The sequence below is a fragment of the Polypterus senegalus genome, chromosome 4 (assembly GCF_016835505.1).
Source record: "Polypterus senegalus isolate Bchr_013 chromosome 4, ASM1683550v1, whole genome shotgun sequence".
Taxonomy (NCBI): Eukaryota; Metazoa; Chordata; class Cladistia; order Polypteriformes; family Polypteridae; genus Polypterus; species Polypterus senegalus.
The window spans coordinates 44,122,508-44,147,408 of record NC_053157.1 but is presented as its reverse complement, the minus strand read 5'-3'; the positions used below and the strand labels follow the sequence as shown (position 1 = coordinate 44,147,408).

Below are 24,901 nucleotides of genomic sequence, written 5' to 3'. Positions count from 1 at the left end.
CGATTTAATAAAGACCAATTTAGATATTAATGAAAATCTCAAGTAGCTTAAGTTTTAGGAATCTAGTAGTTACTAGTGACTAATGAATTTTGAGACCCAGTGAAAGCAGTTGTCTGAATGCAAAGATGTAGTATTTAAAATGTACAGTTCTCAAGTAAAATATGTGAGGAACAATGTTTAAATGGTATTCTAATACACAGGAAGAATACATCAGAAACAGTGTATGATTAATTATTTCATAAAAGTAATTAAAAAAAGTACCTATCCTCACAGTAGCCTTTAGTTTTGTCCCAGTGCTAAACACCATGCTCCTTTTTCGAGGTTTGGGTTTCACAGGCTCTTTTGAAGTAGGCGTTTTAATCCACTTATACTAATAGAGAGAGAAGTGAAATCACTATGCTAAGATGGGTATATACAAGTATATTTATTATACACAAAATATACAGTTGTTTATTACTCTATTCTTTATATAAAATTAGAATTTGAAAAATTCCACATAATTTTACAACATTTTGTAGCAGGTTGTTGAATGAAGTCGTTTAATTTTTAAAATAAAAAAGGGGAAAAACTATAAGAATAGCTAATGCTGAACTGCACTGCTACCAGACTGCAATCTTATTTCAAAAACATCCCACCATTCACATAGTGTGTGTCAAAGCCAGGTGGTATATCAACAGTATCCATTTGGGTGTTCACCACTACACACCAAGCCTAGACGTGTGTATCCAGCGTTCCTGTTCTTAGCAAGTCACTCAGTTTGCAGTCTTGTGACATGGGTGTAATTAAATTGAAGCAGGCTTAAGGATGTTATTTCATGATCATTTTATACCACAAAAACACTTTAAAGTAAAAATGCTTACCTCAGAATTTGCACCACTACTATTAACAAGAACTCTCTCAATTATAGACTTCAAAAGGATGGTATCTGCATAAAGGACACGATACTGTTATTGAATTAGTTTGCTTAGTTAATCTGCTTTATGCAGTACAGCGATGGATAGTGAAATCAGCCCAACCCAAAACACATATAACAAGTAATAAAATTTTCAGTACATCATATGAATGTATTTTATTTTACTCCTTTGGCTTGCATCAGTACAATGTATCGGGTACAGTACAGGGTATCTGATACTATGGCTACATTTATACTGTAAATCTAATCACCTGAACTTCACATTTTTTTTGCAGTATCTGACACAGATCTCCTGAGTAAAAAGAAAAAACTTAAATGAAATCTAACCTGTGACCTTAAATAATACAATCCCAGTTTGTGAACATTCAGTTCCAAACAGAGATTGTTATGCCATTTTGCATGCACAGTATTGAATAGTATCATCACACTGATTTCATAGTAAGTTGTGTGAGAATGTTATGGAAATTAAATTACATTTGATGAAATATTGGCAGAAAGGATTGAAAAAATGTTTATTGGGGGAAAGCGCTCATCCATTCCAGCATTATTTAATTTGTACACCTATATAGTTACCTGAATTTTAAATTCTGAGCCATATATAGGACACATTTCACACATCTGCTACACTCATTTGAGCTTACCAAATATTTTGGGGTTTATGAATATATATCCAAAGTAGAGTTGGCTTTTCCTGCAGTCTAAAATGTGACCTATAAAAACTAAATGTATAAAAGACATGTTATGTATCCTCTCCTTTCAGTGGATTCAGAATACATAAAAAAAACGTGACGGTGAATATAAACTGCCAAAAATAAAGGCCTGTAATCACCAAAGATGATTTCAACAGCTTTAAAGAATCTTGCCTGAAGTCGCCCCCTTTGAATTTATTTTTGAAAGCATATACTGTACAGGAAATGTACAGTATTCAATGTTACGAATTATACAGACACGTTATTTAAAAACAACTAATGAGATATGGACTTCTCAGAACAGTAGTAGACAAATCTGGGTTGCTAGTTTCACATACTGCTCAAAATTTGTAAGCTAATTGCTTACAATTTATGATCTTTTGGCAAGTTTGTTCAAAATACATTTTTGTGTGCTAAAGTCTTTTGAACAACTGCCTTGAGGTTTAAGTTGCAACTGCAGTTAATACACTATATTTCCAAAAGTATTGGGATGCCTGCCATTACAGACACATGAAATTTAATGATATACCATTCTCAATACATAGGCTTTAATATGGAGTTGGCCCACCCTTTGCAGCTGTAACAGCTTCAACTCTTCTGGGAAGGCTTTCCACAAGGTTTAGGAGTGTGTTTATGGGACTTCTTGACCATTCTTCCAGGAGAACATTTGTGAGGTTAGGCACTGAAGACCTGTCTTGCAGTCTCCACTCTAATTCATCCCAAAAGTGTTCTATCGGGTTGAGGTCAGGGCTCTGTGCAGGCCAGTCAGGTTCCTCTACACCAAACTCACTCATCAATTTCTTTATAGACCTTGCTTTGTGCACTGGTGCAGAGTCATGTTGGAACAGGAAGGGGCCATCCCCAGGGGATTACTGTCGATCTCTAAAAGAAACATTTTATAAACATGCATGATTGAATCAAGAAAAACTTTACCTATAAGAGGATTCCTTCTTAGATCAAGCACCACTATTGTTGTATTAGACTGCAAGACATCATACAATGCTTGTGCCCCTTCATTGGATATTCCACACTTCTGTAAGTCAAGTGCTAAAAATCAAGTGAAGGATAACAGATGAAATCCAGGAGTTTCAATTAGATTCTAATATGTATAGTCTGTTTGACAGTCAAACAACTGCTTAAAGGTTCCATCCAAATAGCACAATTTTTAAAATAAGTTGAAAAAAGAAAATAATTTTAAAAATAATAAATGGAAAAAGCATTAGAATCACAGGTAATGATGTACCTTTTATAGTAAGTCTGTCACCTTTGACTATATGGTACTCCAGTATGCACATACACTCTTCTAAATACCAAATGGGAAGAAATCCAAATGTTGGATTCAACAAAGAAATAAATGGTTAGGGTTAGAACACCTACTATGAAAAGCCACTGAGCGACTCAGATATTACACATTTAGCAAAACATTACACTTTGCCAGATAATATAAAACATTTCTGTCTTTGTTTTAGTTTCAACTTTAATCATTAATACTAACTTGTTCATTTTAGACTTTACACTAATTTCAGAGAAACTATATTATTTGCTTTATGCCATATTATCTTTACTTTGAACACTGAAGGCCAATAGATTTATAAATGTTTACTGTTGTTAATGAATAAAAATACTTTATCCCTAAATGAAAATGTCACTAAAAAAAAAAAAAGAAAGAAAAAGAAAGTAGTTTTTCCAAAAGACTGAGTGACAGCTTTATTTGATTCATAAATGCTACTTTGAGCAGACAGTTGTTTACCTTATTGGCATAATGTATACAAGTAATTAAGAGGGTCAATTGACAAGTCAAAAGATTTAAGTGGTGTTAAATTTGGTTGTGTGTTATGAATTAATCACCACCTAAAAACATTAAAACAACAGTAGCCTGCTTGTCAAAAAATAACACTGATGAAAGTTGCTGAGGAAGGGAAATTGGACTTGTACAGCATGGCAGAGCTGTTGCTTAGCCAACAGCCAATTTTTTGCTGTACAGTTCAGCAGCCAAAAGACGAATATCAGGATATAAAATTTATATTTTATCAGGGATGGGGTATGGCTGCCAGCAGCCCAGTGGAGATCAATTTAGAAAACCAAAAAATAAAAATGTGCAGTTATAGTGAGTTAAGTAAGATCAACACTTCAGAAATTGCCAGGTCTGATCCCAGTATCTGCTAATTCACAATGAACAGAGGAGCAGAAAAAAAAAATACACATCCATTCTAGCTCATGTTAGCAGTGAGGGCAGGTAGCAGTTGTGCGACTATATTGATTTTGAGTTTTAGCATGTGCGTCAGGGAAATTGTGGGTGGACTTTACAAGCAGAGATGGACTTTGACAGAATATTTGATCATCTTACGATCTGATACACAAATGCATATTGGTTTGTTTAGCACACTGCTGTGGAAAGTGACAAGAAATAGTAAACTTCTACAACATTCTAGAGAGAGGATTATGTTTAATCCAGCTTGATATACTTATCCTATTTCAATCATGAGGAGGATATACTGGATGAAAGCTAGTTAGCTGGCCCACTGATCCACCAGCAGCTACAGTAATTTACAGTAACTATAGGGCATAACTCTGCAACATAAATTCACCACCCAACTTACTCCATAATGAAATGAATTAGGGCAATTGTGAGGTAAAGTTCAGGTAGGGTGGAAACTTGCTGTTACGTAGGTTTATCCAATAAAGTAGTCATTAACTATGTCACAGTTTTTCAACAAGTCTCACTTGGAATTGCTTGCAACTTTCTGGTAATTGCTGTCACTACGCCTTAGGAACCAATTTCCATCGCCATAATCACCAGTGCAATTAATACTGTACTAGGAATGATTCAATGATTGAAATAAAATCTTTTATGTTTGGGGCCTTGCCAGAGTTCATATAATGTACAACTTCAACTAGATAATATACATTTATAAGCAAACTGATGCTTTATGTCAGTGACTATATTTTCTGACACCTTTGAGATTCACATAACTCAATACACTACCAAAATATATATACATATATACATATATATACAAAGAATATGACGTGTATACTGTTTCTAAGCTTCATCATTAATTTCAAAATTGATATGTCTTGAATATAAAAGGCTAGCCAAACCTTGCATGTGATAACAGAAAATCAGCAATAGATGGTTTTAATAGGAAAGACCACTGGGCATAATCAGTGAGATGATGACGCAATTCATGAGAAATCAAGTAATTTGGGAACCAATTCCAAACATTCTACATGAAAACAGTGATAAACAGGCAGGTAAATGGGGACAAAACATACAAATATAATTGGGTTCAATGCATTTTAAATGCCCGTCATTATTATCTTATAAGTTACAATCAACACCAAATAGGGACTTTATAGCTTGAGAAAACACATTTTTTGCTGTACAGTTCATAAGACTACATGCTGCACTTTAAAAATGATATATTATTCTCTTCAGTATAATGTATAATGATTTGTGGCACTACAGTTCCAATTCAATGTCAATTTCAATATGTTTTAAATATATTCTAAATTGACTGATGTGTTGAATCACAAAAACATAATTGGGTTTGACTTCACTTAATAATATAGTTTTAATAAAGATGTTGAACTTTCAAATTTGGTAAGTGCATAGTGTCATGCCACGCCACTCATTATTTTAGGAACTCTTGAATCTGAATCTAAGCATCTACTTAATGCAAGTTGCAAGAAAAATTAAATAACAACAAAATTTATTTATATAGCATATTTTCATAAAAAATTATGTATTTCAAAGTTGAAAGATGTTCTATGAATAGTAAGAGTCTTAGAGCATAATATTCACTAGAATGGCATTAAGGGCTGCAACAATTAGTCGACGTAATCAACGACGTCGACTATAAAAAATTGTCAACGCAGATTTTTTATTGTCAACACATCATAAACAGAACCTTCAATAGAGGCTCCAGTCACAAAGAACCACATTGGTTTTTGTAACTGCAATGCACTACATAAACGTTTGGGGGCAGTATCATTTGTTATTGTTTGTCAAGACTGCACACAGTCCTACCAACGAAGAATGTCTGAGGAGAAAAAGAACGTAGAGGAGAATAAACGTGGTTGCAATGGCGAGTTGGATAGAGTAGGGGGAAGGAGATGAAAAAAAAATTGAGACAGAAACTTTCTAAATTGTGGGACCACCTCACCTAAAGAAAAAAAAAACTGAATGCAGATTACGCAAAGCAGAGCTTTCTTTTCACGGCAGCACCACTGCGATGCATGAGCATCTCAAACGCAAGCATCCTGGAGCTGTGATGCCGCCGTGTCTCGAGAGGTAAGTTTTAGCGAGTAAAGTTAGCGCCATGTGTTAACGTTGATGTTTGTACTATAATGTGTATATCAAGGTTTCGACAGTGATAGCTAACCCTTAAACCGACACATACTTAGGGTTTAATGCACCCCTGGAAGCCAAATACTTTTTAGCATCACTTTTTAAGTAAACGTCAAAATTCACGAAGAAAATGTGAAATTTTAATGGAATGCATTTTTTTTTCATGCAAACACCATCACAATTACTGCAACACTGGTCATTTTACACACTGCAAATGAACTGTAAAAACTATAAAAAAAAAAAAAAAACAACTACTGCAACAATCTATTATTATATGTTCAAGGTGCAACTGAAGCCATCAATGAAATTCAGTAAATCACCGAGCCAACTGCTCTTGAACTGGCTGCACGCAAACACACAGAGGTAAACGCTGATTATGGCAGGCTTGTTTAGTGCAGCGGCTGAATCCCAAAGACAGTGGTGCTGCAGTTCTGCCAGGGCCAGCAGTGGTCGTGAGCTGGCTGCTCAACGAATATATGGCACCAACTGATAAGTTCCGGCGTGCTGGCAAATTGCTCTGCGAAGCAGATATAGCCAGCTGCAACAGTGCATCGCCGAATATATACTCGGCTCTGGCGTGCTGGCAAATTGTACTGAGAAACAACTTTAGCCAGTTGCCGAGTTCAATGAATGTACGTCGCCAAATGTATATCGCCGCATATACTTGGCTTCAGTGTGCTTCCAAATTTTATTTTGGCATAATATAGTACATGATGTGATAAACTACAACACCTTTCCTTCAGAGTGTGATGATTAAAACATTTTTCTCTGTCTGCAAAATCATTCTTGTGTATTCCTGCTTCCTCTACTCCATCCGAGTGTCTCTTCTTAGCAGCTGGGATCATTGTCTCAAAGAAGGGAGCCAGCCTCACACCAGAGCATGTCGAAATGCTCACGTTCCTGCACTGTGATCAGGAATATATGAAACTAAATCTTTTATAAACTGTACATTATTGTTTTATTTTATTTGAATTGAAGCTTTATTTAAACTTTTGGACTTTTAGACACACCAGTGGCCATTTTTGGTTAAGTTAAATGCACTTTTTTTGTTTAAAGACTATGTGCACTTTAGTTTGTATTGATTAATGTATTTTTTTTTTTTTTGTGATGATCACACTAACATAAAACGTGATTATTTTCAAATTCACATGTTTCACTGGTTGTTATTTTAATTTGATTATTATCAATTTTAATCGTGTTAATGCAGAGACATTAGAGTGACATTGGTGGACAGACGTGAGCAGATGAGGCCAGACATGCACTGGAGCCCAGAACAGGATGTGCAACCACAGGTCGCAGGCATCAAAATAGTCAGGCATGAAATATTTGTGACTAATCGAAAAAAAAAATTGAACAATTAGTCGACTACCAAAATAATCATTAGTTGCAGCACTAAATGGCATACTCAATTGTTATAATTAAACCAAATCAAACTAAATCACTCTTCTGCGTTTTTTTTTTTTTAAATAAGCACTGTTTTGGGTGGCATGATGACACATCATGGGGAGCACTGTTGCCTCATACCTCCAGAAATCTAGGTTTAGTTCTCCTTGTTCACATGGGGTTTCACATTTAATCAATAGGCATTTTAGGCTAATTAGTTTAAATTGTTCTGGGAATACCAAATGTGACAACTGATGAAACACCAGCCTATACACATTTTATTTCTAATTAATATACACTTGCATTTACTACTTTACCTACACTTTAAAAAAAAAAAAATAATTTGAGCAATTGGCCTGTATATCAGTCTCATTAGGGAAGCACAAAGGTGGCTTTCAAGACTTAGGTCGGAAGGTGTGATGCCTGGTAAATCAAATACAACAAAATGAGAGGTTTTGTACACACTACTGCACTTTTTAAATATCTGGACTAGAAAGTTTCAATAACGGTAATAATGGCCAAGTCAACAGATTTTAAAGAACACAAAGGGTCACTGTTATTAATACTAGTGCATTAGAAACATATTTCATACTGTGAGTTTTTTCTTTTCCTCGTCTCAATCATGTCTGTCTGTTTTGTCTATTTCAATATGTCCATGGAACAGAGAAATAATTGTATTTCTGATTAATGTTATGGTACATAAATGTTGTGATGATGATAAATATGGTTACTGTTTTATTCAAGGATAGCAAAAGAAATGTATGAAATATATATTTACAAGCAAAGACAAAACTAACCAATATGATTTATCACCTTTTAGCCAACAATCTTCAACAAGTGGTTCAACAAAGGCCTTTGCGCCACGATCTCCAATTAGGGCATTACAGTTCAGTGTAATTCTTCTTAGGCCTGACATACAATCCAGATCAGGTTTTCTGTAGCGGAGGCTTTCAGCCCATGCAATACTGTGACGTTTAGTTGCCTGGTGCTTAAAAGAAAGACAATTAGTTAAATATTATAATCAAATAAAATTAGCACCTTTTTTCTGTAGACAATGATTTATTATAAAATTTATACTGCTTTAAAAAAAGGTATGAACAAATTAAAATATGAAATGATCATTCAAATATAGTCAGCATAGAAAGCCAGCACAGAAAGGAACACTGTACTATTTCAAGCTAATAAAAAGAAAATTTATGTTGAAGTTTATCTTTAAAAAGTGATCAATGTTGTATGTTACAATGCCATAACTAAAACAAAGACTGACTACAGTTCCCCTAGTAATCACATTCCTTGTTTAAAAATCAACTGTCAATGAACTGGTGTTAGAAAAATAAAGGAGTTTATTAAAGGGTTCAGTGTTAGGGCCTACAATACTGAGGTGTGTCAAAAAGGAGGTTCCCCGTAGATGTGACCAATTCAATGTCGCTTGATCACAGGATAAAGTTTATTGCTGTGCTAGAAGAAAAACATCTTAAAGATCCAGACATGATATTTCAGCATTTGTTATATCTGTAATATGATCTTGAAAGAATAACAATGTTATTATTGCTTTTGAAAAAGAAAAAAAAAATAAACACACAATACCAAAGTGCAAAAGCAACAACATGGAACATATCATTCATTTACAACAGTCATGCAAATGCTTGCCGGGTTCCACCGCAGCCAGTGTACCACTGATTGATGAAGTTAACCAACAAGATAACAAAGTGAGTGCATCCGTGTTCCCTGCTAGTTTTGTAGGCAAAGCATAGGAAGATAGTTGTTCATAGATTGAGCTCTACTAAATTTTCATAATACACTAACAACATTAACTTTTTTCAAGACACATATTAACCCAAATCACATATTTGTAAGAAAATATATTAAAAATAAGACTATTCTTATACATACATGCTATCAAAGCACTATCAAGATTTTTATAATCATATCAAATGTAAATATTAAATAACATACCTTAATAATATTTGCCATTTGTTCTGCGCTCTTCCATGTGAGGTTACAGCTAGTGAAATCAATTGTCTTGATTGATGAAGAATTTTTTACACTGTGGCAAATAACTTCAAAACAGAGCATAAACAACAAAATAAAATTAGCAAACGTAGTCTCATGTTATTCACAATAACTTTTGATGCACTGGAAAACTCCATCCTATTATAAACAGTTTATTCCATATTATGTAAACAATGAATGGTGAACAAATGCTACTGTAGTCTCGTGGCACTGTTCACCAGTCACTGAATTTGTTTTACAGTGAAGTGTCAGCCACTCTGCAGAGAGAGTTCATATCAGTATTATTGAGAGCCATGCATCTTGCTCAGCATTAGCTCCAAGGCTAGCACAGCTAACCCAAGTGCATTGGGAACAATAGAAATGCATTAACAAACTGCAAAAAGGACATCCCAACAGCTTTTTCACTTGTTATTTTATCAATGCAAATTTTAAATCAATTTTCCCCAAATTTTACCAGCATGTACGTTCCCAAACCAGAAGAGATTACTGTTTAGACGACGTTTACCCAATTGTACAGAATGCATACACAGCCAAGACCTACCCTTATCTTAGCCACTCTGATCACGTCTCTGTAAAATTGTCCACCACTTAGCAAGCCAAACTGAGGCAGACTAAACCAGTCTTCAAAGAAATCAGAGTTTTTTCCTGAAGCCACCTCATCCCTTCAGGACTGTTTTGACCACAAAGCCCGAGACCTGTCCCCAGGCAGGCTGCAGTCAGCAGTGAACAATGGATCTACAGGAGTACACATCATCTGTGACCATATGTACCTTCAAGTGCACAGAAGATGTTAGTTACAAAATGTGTCATCACAAGGGCAAACCAGAAACCCTGGCTGACTGCAAAGGTATGTGCACTGCTAAAAGCCTGCAACACTGTTTTCACATCTGGAGACCTCTCAGAACAGCAAGTGCTAACCTTTCCCAGAACATCAGGGAGGCAAAGCATGACTACACAGTTAAAATTCAGGGTTTCTTCCAGAACGCTAAAGAAACGCAAAGTATGTGGCAGAGCCTTCATGTCATCAGTCATCACAGGCTATAACATCACACAACAAGATCATATTGATGAAGCAAATTTTCTCCCTGGCAGGCTGAACAACTCCTGTGCACAGAATGACACACCTGTGAGGGAAAAAAATACCTTGTGTTCCAATGACCAGGGAAACTGTTTGTCCAAAGCCAAAGTGAGGAGATCCCTATCCAGGGTCAATCCACATTAGACATTTGGACTCACTAATATACCTGGCTGTGTTCTCAAGGAGTGCGCTGTCCAAGTGACTGAGGTCTTCAACATTCCCTTGAGCTAGGTGATAGTGCCTGTGAACATCAAGACTTCCACCATTATTCCAACAATGAAGAAAACACCTGTGACATGTCTACATAACTACGCCCCTATAACACTTACTCCTATCATCATGAAGTGCTGTGAGAGGCAAGTGAAGATCGTACATATTAAGGAAAATCTCCAAGACAGAATGGTCCCATATCAGTTTGAGTCAACATGTAAGCAGTTCCACTAAAGATACTACAGTCACATCTAGAAATATTGGCACCCTTCATTAAATAGTGCAAAAAATAATATGTAAAAGGGACCATACATAAATGTTCTCCCCATGTCTGTGTGGGTTTGCTCCAGGTGCTCCAGTTTCTTCCCACAGTCCAAAGACATGCAGGTTAGGTGCATTGGCAGTTCTAAATTGTCCCTAGTGTGTGCTTGGTGTGTATGTGTGTGTGTGTGTGTGTGTGTGTGTGTGTGTGTGCGCACTGCGGTGGGCTGGCGCCCTGCCCGGGGTTTGTTTCCTGCCTTGCGCCCCGTGTTGGCTTGGATTGGCTCCGGCAAACCCCCGGGACCCTGTAGTTAGGATATACCGGGTTGGATAATGGATGGACCATACATGCAATGAGTGATATTTTCTATGATAAACAATTTGATAAGCCTCATCTTTTTATTGTAAAACTGACTTATGGAACAAAGTAATGTCAGTATTTGGTGGAGCCTCTCATGGTGAGAATGACACCGCTCAGCCTCTTTAACAAGGCTGGAAGACACTTGTGGAGGGCCCTGGGCCACTCTTCCATGCAGAGCATTTCCAACACATGGAGATTATTGGGTTTTCTCTTTTGAACTGCTCTCTTCAATTGAGACCACAGATTTTCAATTGGGTTCAAATCTAGAGACAGTGACAGCCATTGCAAAACCTTGATTGTCTTTCTGCAACCAATTCTTTATTTTGATGTATGCTTTGGAATATTATCTTGTTGGAAGACCCAACCACAGCCCAGTTTCAGCCTTATCACAGAGGTAACCAGGTTTTCAGCTAAAATTTTCTGGTATTTAATGGAATTGATTATGTCCCTGACCTTAAGAAAAGCCCCTGGAACACTGGCAGCAAAATTGCCCCAAAGCATCAAAGAGCCACCACCATATTTTACTATTTGTATGAAGTGTTCTGCTTTGTGTGTAGTTACCTTTTTTCACCAAAAATGTCAATGGTGTGAGTGGCCAAAAAGTTCAATTTTTGTCTCATCTTAACACAACACGCAATTCCAGTTATATCTCCAGCGTTGCTTGGCAAAGTTGAGATTCTAGGATTTGTGTCCTGTATTGAGGAGAGGCTTCTTTTGTGTCACTCGTCCATAAAGCTTCTGGTCATAAAGGTGTTGCCTCACAGTTGACTTTGAAATGAGGAATCCCAAGATTCAACTAAACTTTGCAGTTGTGAAATTGTGATCTTTGGGCTCCTCTTTGCCTCTCTTAGCATTATCCTCACTGTGCATGAGGGCAATATGCAGATACATTCCCTTCCTGGCAAATGTTCAACAGTTCCATCCTTTTCAAACTTCTGTATTATGACCCTGATTGTGATTACTGGTAATTTCAAATGAATATATCTTTTTGTAGCCATTCCCAAATCTATGCAGCTCAACAACTTTTTTTCTTATTTGAGTTTTACCCATGTGGATGGATGACAAAAGGATTTTACCATTATGTTACCGCATATTAATACCCCAGTAAAACATGAAATGGCCATAGACAACAGTTCCTTGACACCAAAAGTTCCTAGGCACTAAAATTTATTTGGTCTTATTTATAGTGTTCTTCAAGGGGTCCAATAATATTGCTACATACATTTTTGATAAACTATCCCAAAGATAAAACATCATTGCAGGTTTTATTTATATTAAATAGTCAATGTATCCAAACAGTTGAGGAATTTTAGAATCATTGTATGTATTATTTTTTTCAGGTGTCCCGATATTTCTGGAGTTGACTGTATATGCTCTGTCCTACATTTACAAAAAAAGGCCATGTATATATGAATATTGTTCATCAATTTTAGTTCAGCTTTCAACACAAGCATTTCACAGAAGCGGATTGTGAAACTTAGCTGACTGGGTCTGAATACCTCTCAATGTAACTGGATCCTGGACTTCTGACAAAGTGGCCTCAGGCTGTCTGGATAGCCACCAACATCACCAGCACCATCTTTCAGAGTACTGGTGTACCGCAAGGTGGAGTACTCCCACCACTGCTTTTCAGCTCAAATCTTGTCACCAGGTGAGCTGATGACATGATAGTGGACCTCATCAGCAACATGGATGAATTGACATACAGGGAGTAGCTTTAAAAGCTGGTGGTTTGGTGTACAAAAAACAGTCTCTCTCTTATGATTGATTAAACAAAGGAGACGATTGTGGACTGTCCTGTCCACACACCATTGTACATCAACGACTCCTCTGTTGAGGTTATTAAAAGGGTAGAGTTTCTGGGAGTATACATTGTGGAAAACCTCACCTAGGGCCTTGTTAATAAAGCTTGCGTTGGCACAAAAAAAAAGAGGCTCAAAATGCAATTCCACAACTTCCCATACAAACATCTGGGTTCATTAAATAAACCTTGATGGGAGAACATGCGTATATCTACAGCAACTGACTAAACATTTCGGAGAAACTGAGAAATGACAACAGCCTTGATAAAGTATGTAAATGCAGCTAAGTCAGCTAAATAACAACTTGCACACATAATAATAAATATCACTTAGCCATTGGCACAGCAAACATATTACAAGTCAAAAGTGATGAATATGAGGTAGCCTGTATTTTCATTACTTAAGAGGGCCAATGCTGTATATTTGCACTGAACAACTTTTTTGGTTATTTCTCAGTTTACATCAGCTACTGTTGTTGTCGCTCAGGGAACTGGTTGGCAGGTGGGGAATATGACAACCAAGCTGTCATATCTGCTGTGCTGGACAGTATTAACTAACCAGTGAGGCACTATATCTATCCATCCATCCATCCATACTGTACATAAAGGCAATCTGTAGCCATGTTCTTTTCTCCTAACATAATCAGAGCAATTTACTGCATTCATATTGCAATAAGGGCATCTAGCGAAAATGAAGCTACATTTGTTATATGTGAGCAGTGATATGTCGTTAAATCAAATGTCACCTGTGGTGGCAATATGTGACTGGTAAACATAGTGCCTCAGTGGCCCGGGTCAACCTGTGATTCATTTATTTTGATGCAAATGTGATAGTACTGTACATGGTGGCTGGCTTACTGGTAAAGTAACTGGCTAAACCCTTAGTTTTCACTGTAATTCTACACACCTACTATAAATGCTGGAGTGATCTTGTGTTAACATACTTAATGTACCAAACTTGCCAACAAGAGTCTGTCTGTTTGAACCTGCATTACATATATGCCTAGATATTCTTTGCTAGCCACAAAGCCGTTAAATTCATGTTGCTGCTCCTATTTCTGTCTGCTACAAGCTTTGTACAGCAATCATTTTCAATACTGTATACCCACACTGAAGATTTAACCTTTGATATTTTATTTTTATTATTTTGTTTGGTCTGTGTTGCATGATGGTCCAAGAGACAAGTTACTTTGGCTGTTTATATGGAAAGATAACAGATAAAGCTTACTTGACTTGCTAGACACATACAGTAGACTGTATATAAGGTAAAGTGTAAGCATGTGTGTGTATATATAAGTAATTACTTGAAGGTGAGGAATAGTACTGCACAGTACAGACTTTGTCACCATCTTCAGTCATTTTGTGCTTTCATGTGCACATGTCATTGAATGTAACTATCAGCATGCAAAGTTGTGGATACAAATAAGCTCTGTCACAGGAAAGCAACAGCAGCTGGCCGTTTAGTTGAGCTAGGAGGATAGGTGACACTTGGAACGACTACTCAACACAGATAGCGTTTATTCCGCTAAAGGATCAATGGTCAGTTAGTGGTGTGATTTTGTGCCACCGCTATGCCTTTTCAAACTGTTTCAGACACTGTCAGTGCAAGTTCCAACTTACATACAAAAACTAAAGACAATATCGAGTTAAGATCTGATTAAGCTAAATCCTACTCTGATGACAATGAATCCCTTGAAGGATAAACTATTATATCAACTGTGGCACATGCTCAAGATGATCTGGAGGAGTGAAAAGGAAGCCCTGTGATGGAAACCTGAAGAGGGTGTTCATAGTTCAAAAGTAGGAGAACTCAAACAACACTAAGCAGCTCAGAATCATCTCCTTCCTATGTATTGAAGGCAATAACTTTTTTCAGCATTGGTGTCTACTGCCAGACAGTGCATCTGCTGAGGAATGCTTATAATGATACCTTAGTGTAAAACATTGGACTGGACTCCTGGGGTTCCAGGGTGTATTAAAGTAATACTCCACCTAAAAAAATACTTTTTGTATATGTAAATAATTAGCCCATGTACTTTGTAGTGATGGCCAAGTAAAAAAAAATTACATTTATACATGTTTTCATGCACAATGAAGAGAAAAACATTTATGATAACTAAACCCTCAAGGGACTGATGTTTTGAAATGAATATCTGCCCTTCCCCCTCAATTGTTGGTCAAAACTCCTGTCTGTAATTCAAAGAGTCAGTCCAGTGAGGCTTTAGATTCCTGTTTATGACGTACACCAAGACTGGCAGCTTAAGGTTGACTTGAGAAAGCAACTGGAGATCCCAAATTCCATTGCAGCAACCATGCTTTGGCCCCATATGATCCCGATGTCTGAAGCAGCAAACGCAAACATCTGACCCTGATGGAACGGCCAGTTTCCTGGAAAACCGTACGGAAGAGGCATTTGAGAGGAAGATGGCTAGACAGGGGGCCCTTAAGCTCCTTGATATCACAGAGCAACACAGGAAGAATATCACAAAGGCTGTGAAAAGATTGCGGTGATTCCAGTGGAGCAGCGCATGGTTTTTGATCCGTGCTCATCTTATGCAAATCTGCATTTGAATAATTCAAACAGTGCTCAATAGAGAACACCATCCCTTAGATGGTCAACGTGAGAGGGCAATGAGTGTATAATGGTTAACAGCTTTATCAGAACCACTTGCAAGCTCATACTGGCTGGTTGATTTTGGATGGAGTGTACATATCAAATACTGAAGTACTATACTAGGAAGCCAATGGGATGCTGATACTGGCAGGGTCCTATTTCCAACTACAATGTACTTTGAAACATTAAACATTTTTTCCAGAATCATATGCTTTGATGGCTGATCAACAAGGTCTGGTTAGCAAAAGCTTTTTAAACTTACTGCAATAAAGGATGTGTGGGATAAATGGGCTGCAAGTTTGACCTTTCTTTACAATGCAGGGCTCCATGTGAGTGAGGATAAATTACGTGTTCTATTCCATGGGCACTGTCATTTCACACAGTGCATGCCAAAGAAATAAAAAACTATGCCATGAAAATCTAAAACCATACGATTCCCAGTCGAGTTATGCACCAAGTTTAAACTACAAAACAAAGGACAGGAAGATCTTGGAAAACATTTACCTTAAAGAATAGCAAAAGTGTTTTTCTCTGTAATATCACAAGATCAAATTAGACTAAAGACAGACACATAACATGTAATCTTTACTGTTTGTTTAAAGTAATACACTCTCCTAAAAAAACTGAATAACCTGAGATCAAATTATCTCTGGGTGCAGAAAAGGCCTTTGCCAGAGTTGAAGGGTTTTTCTGTTTATTATGCAAGTTTGGGTTAAAACCCAATATACCTGCACAGATTACTCTATACTACTGCATAGTCCTCAGTCCATATTAATAAAATAACCTTGGATCATTTCCATTTAGAGCATGGAAAATTCAAGAGGATCCAAACAGATTTTCTCAGTAGTTTAGTCAGAAAAAAAAAAAAAAAAAGACAATCAGAAGTAACGTGTATTATGAACAACAGTATGGATAATTTAAATTTATATTTCTTTAAAATTTCCCAGTGGTCAATAACCTATTAGAGGCAACAGGGACTAGTATGGGCACTTTCAGCAATTTGGAGTTGCTCAGAGAGAGAGAGAGGTGCACTTTGATTAAAAAGGCTGAAATCAAATAAATCACCTGGACCAAATAAAATGAATTTTAGGGTGGTTAGCAAGTATTTATATAAACCTCTACCACTCTTTTCAAAAATAACTGCATAATAAGGGGAATTCTTACAGATTGGAAGCTAGCAAATTGTTTCCCTATTACACAGGGGAGAATCCTGTTGTAATGAAACTCACGGGACCATAAAAATATTTCATCGGAATGGAAATTTCGTTATAGCAAATATGGGGGGAAATACATATACTATTGTGACCAGGGTCATCGACGAATCACCATCTCTAACAGCAGAGATGCAAAGACAACCCCGTAGCTGCTCTGTCTGGTAAACAGCACACCGCTGGTGTTCTTCTATTCTGAAGATGGGAGCTAAAGCAGGACAACTGCCACGTCACAGCTCCTATCTCATGTGCTTCAGTGCTGAAGTAACAGCTCCTATTTTGAATGACGTTTTGAGTCTGTACCTGCCTTCTTTATACAGTAATAAAGTACCTGTATATTCCTTGCACCTTTCTGTCTCTCATGTGACTAACTCTGTGACCCAAGCTTTACAAAACCTGTATTAAAAAAAAAAACAGCGCTTCTTAAATTGAAAAAATATTTTATTTGAACAGGACACGTTAGATGTAACTTTTTTTGATAGAAATAAAAGGTATGAATACAGAATGAAAATGAGACGTTAGACATTACTTTTCTTTTTATATATAGAGAGATATAAACATGCTTCTAATTTATTTTTTTCATTCAGGTCCCAATGCCTGGTCTTTAACTTTGTTTTCTATTTTTTTCGATCCTTCAAATTTGTTGACAGCATTGAAGGTGCGATTCATTTTTCTCATTCCGGAATAAACTTTTCCAGGATTGTTAATTTTTCTTTCAGTGAAATCTCACACTGTTGCATTGCAAAGAAAACTTGAGAAGAACTATGAAACTCAAAACAGTGCAGTATCCACAAACAAACTACCCACATGGATGCTCAGTGGAGCACTGACTCTGAATTCAGCTATGTGCAGGTCGTGCCTACACTCTCACCGAACCTCGCTTAAACTGTCCGGGATCAGAAATTTCGCAACACACCGTCACTTTCTTTTGGTCTAACAAGAAAGACACAGCCTGTTGCAGGGATCCCAAGACTTAGTGAGTGTAGGTGCGGCATTAAGTATTTTGCTTTATTATCTTTGGTGGCCCATTTTTTGTTGAAAAAACATTTAATATATTAAAATTTACATTTTGTTAAAATGAAATTCATTAAACACTATGTTGTATGAACAACAATATGGATTTGTTTTTCTGGCATTTGCTATAATGAGATTTGACCTGTGTACATAGTATATACAGTATATTATGGAAGAGAAGGTCTGTGATACGGTGTGCATATTTGCAGCTGGAGATCCACAAAGGGAGAAAATGAATCACATATCAAAAGTAGTTTTTTTTTTATTCCTGAGCTTTCAAACCCTGCCAGGGGTCTTCATCAGAGGATAATGGTTAGACTTACAAGAATCAAAGGCAATATATAGCAAAACATTACGTTTGGAGGTGGCTATGTCAGTGTGGTCATTTCATTAATCAAAGCCTACACAGAAGACACCAAAAAACTCAGCAAACAATTGACTTGAATCAGAACCCCCACCCCACCTGGAACTCACTCCCTTATCACCACAAGGGGTCTGAAGGTGCAGCACGCATCCTGGCCAAGTCAGGCATCAGAATAGCACACAAACCCATGAATAATCTGCGCATGGTCCTCTTTAATGCTAAAAACAAGAAATCGACAGCAGAAACACGAAACGCAGTGTACAGCATTCCATGCAGTTCGTGCTCAGCGGTATACATTGGACAAACTTCAAAAAGAATCTCAACACGTATACAGGAACATCGCAATTCTATCAGAAGAAAGGACTCACGATCATTGATCTATACGCACACTAAATCAACAGGACAAACATTTAACTGGGACAATGTACAAATAAAATTCAAGTACGAAAAGTGCCAGAGAGCTGGCCGAATCCTGGTTATCAAATGAGAACACCATCAACAGACACTTGGACATAAATCCAGAATATGCAAACTTAAGAAGAACATGTTCATAATAATCAAAACTTTACACCCAATATCCCCCCCCCGACCACACTGACTTAGCCAAATAATTTTTTTTTTGCTATATATTGCCTTTGATTCTTGTAAGTCTAAGAATTATCCTCTGATGAAGACAGAGACAGGGTTGAAAGCTCTGGAATAAAAAACTACTTTTGATATGCGATTCATTTTCTCCCTTTGTGACTCTCCAGCTGCAAATGGTATAATATATATGTAGAAATCGGTGATTAGAATAATAGTAGTAACTGCCAGCCAGTAAGTTTAACATCTATCATATATCTCAGGTAAATTATTGGGAGCAATAAGGAGGGAAAAAAAGACCAACAAATGCAAAGAACAGGCGTATTTGTGATCAGCCAGGTTTATATGGGGGGGTAAAACTCAAAAACTTGAGGAAGCAGGGCTTAAGAAAAATGGTTATAAAGAAAGCCTGCAGCTTTCCAGGGTCACTTACTTCTTATTTTTATTGTTGTTCAATTTCATATTGTACTTGTTTTATGTATATTAGCCAGTGTTATCTTATAAACCTCACTAACATTTTTTGAAGTTTACAATAACTTACCTTGTAATCCTTCATCGCCAATAGAGCAATATGCCAAAGAAAATCTCTGCAGTGATACAGCCTTGGATAATCCCTATTAAACAGACACACATATACAAATTCATGATTCTATATCAGATCCTATGTTAAAAAAACACATAGTGACAGATGTTGATTTTCTCAAAACATACACACTGCTTTTCTCAAAGGTATATTTAAATATTAAAAAAAAAAAAGTAAAATCATGTGTTTTAAAATCGTGACCAACATAAATAATGTCAACCACTGAAGTGCTTAATTTTACACATATTGGAATACAGTACATGAATGGATAATTATGATTAGATATGGAGAAAGCTCCTATTTGCAGTATTTTTCTGCATAGCTATCTAAACATAATCTATACATTATCAAAGGAAATTAATTTAAATGGATGTTCTCCAATACCTTTGTTAGGGTAACTAAATCCCTTTCTCTTAGTGGAAGTCCTTGAAGTTCCAAAGTCCTCAGAACCTGAGAAATGCACAAGCAATCTCGAACTGATTTACATAACCGAAACGTCATATCTTTGGACCGAAATACTGGAATCTTTCTCCTGTAAAATGTTCTAGGTCTTTCTGCAACAAAACAAAACAGATCTGATGCCTTAAATAACTCTTACGTTAGGTAAAATAATAATAATTTGAATAATTTCTGTGCACCATGCTTCTTGTTTTTAAAAGAGAACAATTAAGAATGCAAATAATACATGAGAGACTTGTTTACATCATTGATATTGCCAATCAAACAAAATACATAATCTCTTAAAAACAAACCTGCATCATCAAGAATTGGCTGATGGAAACTTCTTATTGCAACATGGTGGAGATGTTTGTTAATCGCAAGAGTGTTCAAAATGGGAGTCCAGTCAATCAATCGTATGCGATCACCACAAAAGTCCAAGGTTTCCTGTGCAAGGTTTGCTTTGACAGCTACTAGTGGGACAGTGTCTTGCAAAGCACAAGAGTACTCATAATAAGAATGAAAATCCATCCCACCACGACGCCTAACTTGAATGGGGTCTAGCATTGTGAAGCTATAAGAGAAAGAAAAATATGGAACATTTAAATGTTGTAAAAATGTGCCCACAAAAGCTTTAAAAACGTTTAAAACCAAATATGGCTAAAACAAGGGACATGTAATTTTAAGGGATAACCAATACTTCTGCACATTTTTCTAGTAGACCATCATTAAACCAACTGAGGAAATTATATACAAATATTCCAGTCAAAAGTCTGGACAGAAATGTTCATGTTTTTGATAGAAATGTATACCTTTTTTTAATCAACGTACCATTAAATTAAATTTAACAATATAGCCAAGACTTTAGAAGTGTTTCTAATGGCTGTCACTGCTTGAAATGATTTATTTTAATTTATTGTTCTCATATGACTGCAAATCCCCATTTTCAGCAGCTATTCCTTTGGCGTCCTAATGGTAAAATCCCTTGGCTGGCCATTTATTTGTTATGTTTAAATGCTAACTGCCTTATAGAGACATTTTTTGTAATTGCATTAGTACTGCTGAAACCTGTTATTCTCTTCTCTTGGGTTGCGAGGTACTGGCATGCCTAAAATTCTATTCTGAGTTTAACAAACTGCCAAAATGAAACAGCTTTCTCAAGAAACTTGTCAGATTATTTTCTGTTTGCAGAATGAAAGTAATTACATGAGACAGATTGCCAAGAAACTGAATATGTCATACAAAGGTGTATACTGCAGTCTTGAGAAAGGAGGCCAAACTACATCTAACTAGGATAGAAAAGGAAGGGGAAGACCTAGATTCATAACCACATAACAGGATAAGTACAGCAGAATCTGTAGTTTGGGAAATAAATTCTTTACAGTTCCTCAGTTGGCTTGTTGCGTAAATAAACACCAAATACCAGTGGCATCTGCACCAGAGAAAAGAGGATTCCAGGGTGCTGATCTTAATACACTTCTCCAGTCTTCTTCAGTCCAATGTCTTTGTGTTATTTTGCTTATTTTAACTTCTTCATTATTATTTGCCAGTTTCCAATATGGCTTTTTTTAAAACTCTGCCTCTAAGGCCAGCATCCCAGAACAATCTTTTCTCAGTTGTAAATAATGCTTGTATTTGACATGAATTTAATGAAGAAGCCCACTGAAGACATCATGCAGGGCATTTGTTTGTCAGACTACAGACTCTGATTTACTTCCTTCTACCAAAAAACATGAAAACCAAACACATCACCAGTACATTGCTACGCGCTCACACCTGCTGAAACTGGGCTACTAAACCTAAACTGTACATTTGAGATGGGGGAAGAAAATTGAGATCCAAACAGAACATATAGATAGAGGCCTTCAGCGCCGGTTACAGACCACTATTATGGCTACAGGATTTCATTATAACTCCTTTCTTAATTTAGTGACCACTTTTTACTGCTAACTATTTTGCCTTCGTTTTAATTGACTTGCTATTTACAACTCAGACCCCATAATTATTTATTATTTCCTTAATTAGTAGTCAAACAATATTGAAATACAAAATGAGCCAACAGATGACCATCATACAATGAATGAAAATAAAGAAAGGTGAACGTCTCAGTAATGTTGATCTGATAAGGTCCACAAAACATTTTGACAGTGTTCTTAGAAAAAAGAAAATCAAGAGTTTTGGAAATGTTTGCTGTTGCAGAATGAAAGCACCAATAGGCCATGGAATTAAATAATGGGTTTAATTAACAACAAGAATTGGCTCCCAATTAGAAAACTGGTTGGAGTGAAATTGGTTGGGGGGTGAGGCCCTGACTTAGCTGGTCATCTGTTGTCTCACTCACTTCATATCTCATTTCTGTTTGGGTGCAGGTGGAGAAGCAATTCAGAAGACCAAACCTTAAAAAAATAAGTCAATTAAAATGAAGGGGGAAAAAGTTATTTAAAAGCAAAAACTGGTATTTAAGAAATGGTTAAAATATAAACTTGCAGCCACAGTAGTGCTTCAGCACCAGAGTTGGAGACCCTAGTGGTAGGGTTAAGATTTGAACTCAGGTCTCTGTGAGATGAAAGGCACTAGTGCTAAACAACAAAGCTAGGAAGTGAACAATAAGGAAATTAAGTAGTAGATTATATACATGAAATTTCTGAAAAAGGTAATGAAAGATCAACAAATCAACCAAAGATATTAGCGCACATTACATTAAATTAGCTTATTATAAGTTTAAAACCAAGTAAAGATTATATTACTGTGTAAAAAGAAGTGTATAATTTTCATAAAATTTACCACCTGTTCATAATGCAATACTCGATTAATTACATTTTTTGATCAGAGTCAAATGTACTTTCATTTGCTACTGATACGATTTACAATGTAATCGTATGCACGTTTATTTTATTCTGGTGGTACTTTGTATACTACCTGTTGCACATAATGTCCATATGTAATCACAGGGCAGTGTATTTTCTATTTTGTTTTCGTCTTGTCAGAGATCTGTTGTCAAGCGCCACTCGTACAGTTTTTTTTTTTTTTTTTTTTTAAAGATTTACTACGCTGCACTGCCGAATCGCACTTATTGATTATGAAATTCTGACCTCCCCGTACTAACAATGCAGAAAACACAAAAAAGGGCTAAGGGCGGCTCACGCATTTGAACAACTTCTACCTCCAGGGGCTCGATTCAGAATTTCAATCTCCCTTTACAAGATCTCTCACTGTGCGAGGATTTCCTTTCACATCCCAAAGAGAAGCAAGTTAAATGACCAATGTGTGGGCGACTGCTATTCTGATCTGACGATGTACCGGCTTCCGAACACTGTATTCGCTCCTATCATTCTCCAAGATATGCACGTTGTCAGGGGCTAAGGAAGTTACCAAGAAGCTGCGAAAAGACTGGCAAGCTGGACGCGAAACACAACACGGCGCCGAATTTAAAAATGAGTTCGAGGATAATGCAGCTATGAGGAGCGATCTAGTAGATAACAACTAACGACGAGATCACACTCACATTTAACGCCGACTTTCCTCACAAATACGGCAAATCCTTCAAAAAGAACTCCTGACGCGTGCACTGCAACACCTCGACCGTTAGGCTCAAGACCTGCAAACACAGAGCTCGTTTGGTCGTATTATCTCCCCCTCCCGTTTCCCAAGCGGCCAACCGGCGCCGCCTGTCGCTTTCTCCGCGCTACTTCCTTCAGCTGGCCGCCGTTTCCTTGGTTTCTTAACCGTTCACGTATGTCGTAGGCAGACTCGAAAGATTAAACAGCTTACTACTGCCATCTGTTGTGGTGGAAGACATAGCGCAGATCAACTCCTCAGCTATTTTAGGTTTTGCTTATGGATGTTTACTTCCATTCTGTGTTTTTAAGATGATGAATTTACACTGTTACATATTTTCTTCAGAGCAAGACAAGGTAAATAAGAAAGAGGTGACTGAGATGGCTAGGTCTGTGAGGACACGACCAAATGATTGATTGGCTGACATCACATATTGTTGAAGCATTTAATCCAATAGGAAGACATAATAGGAACTAACAGCACGATGATAGATGTGCACACTTTGTATATTTTAATAATCCTTAGTCTTTTACAGTACTTGTAGTGGAAATGTGTGAAGGCTGTGATCGTTCTTTTTACTATAGTTGCCAGGTAAGAATCCAGCCATACTCTTTCTAACTTGCATATATTCATGGTGGGTGGATTCCCATTCTTAGAAGGGCACATTCAAGCATACACTCATGTTCACTTGTGTTTGACCAATTCAGACATCCCACCCCTGCACAACTGATTTCAGGGAGGTTTGGGTGAAGGGCATACATGCAGTAAAAGTACCAAGGAGCCATGCACAGGGGCATTTTTAGGGTTTGCTAGTATTAGCACTCTGGTCTCCCTTAGAGTTTCCAGTCTGATGGACACCCTTGGGGAGTCCTCCTTGGGGTTTCAAGTTCAATGGGCATCTGTGGGTGGACCCTGGGAGGTTTCCAGTCTGATGGCCCCACTTGTGGTGGCACCCTTGGGGTTACCAGTCCGATAAGCACCATTATGGTTTCAAGTTGAGAACAAGAAGGATTTCCAGGAGATTGCGAATTGCCTGCGTGAGTCTAGGAGAATACCAGGAAACTCCCAGAGCTTCCAGGAGACATGGAATGTCTGCCAATTTAGAGTCATCACTCAAGTTTACCAGTGTGACTTTGGGATGTGGAGGAAAACCCATGCCAACACCCATGCACTGACGATCCTCTGTACAGTACTTTTAGAGTACTTAGCATTAGTAAATTACTTAGTAAGCAGATCCTTTCAAAACTCTAAAGTACATAGCCAAGAAGTGCTAATGAACATGAACTATGCAGACAAAATTCACAATAATGCCCTCTGAAAAGTTTACTTTACTCGTCCCCAGAACACAGGTCTGCAAAATGAAACTCATAAAGAATTGTTTTAATTGTGAATAGTTTATTTTATTTACATTCAAGAACACCATAAAATATACTGCCCAAAAAATTAAGGGAAAACTTTATCATCACATTCAAATACC

General features: G+C 37.0%; 1 protein-coding gene across 1 annotated transcript in view; it reads right to left on the bottom strand.

Annotated features, from left to right (window-relative positions):
* The window catches only part of cep78 (centrosomal protein 78), a 41,668-nt gene extending 18,123 nt beyond the window's left edge, over window positions 1–23,545 (bottom strand). Inside the window, exons 1-9 of the mRNA XM_039750565.1 lie at window positions 23,372–23,545; window positions 20,181–20,440; window positions 19,813–19,982; window positions 19,387–19,459; window positions 9,293–9,396; window positions 8,150–8,324; window positions 2,536–2,649; window positions 861–925; window positions 262–370 (exon numbers count right to left, since the gene is read on the bottom strand). Of these exons, the coding sequence (XP_039606499.1) occupies window positions 262–370; window positions 861–925; window positions 2,536–2,649; window positions 8,150–8,324; window positions 9,293–9,396; window positions 19,387–19,459; window positions 19,813–19,982; window positions 20,181–20,433 (1,063 nt within the window). The 5' untranslated portion in view covers window positions 20,434–20,440; window positions 23,372–23,545. The remainder of the gene's footprint in view (window positions 1–261; window positions 371–860; window positions 926–2,535; window positions 2,650–8,149; window positions 8,325–9,292; window positions 9,397–19,386; window positions 19,460–19,812; window positions 19,983–20,180; window positions 20,441–23,371) is intronic.
* Between the last annotated feature and the right edge of the window lie 1,356 nt (window positions 23,546–24,901).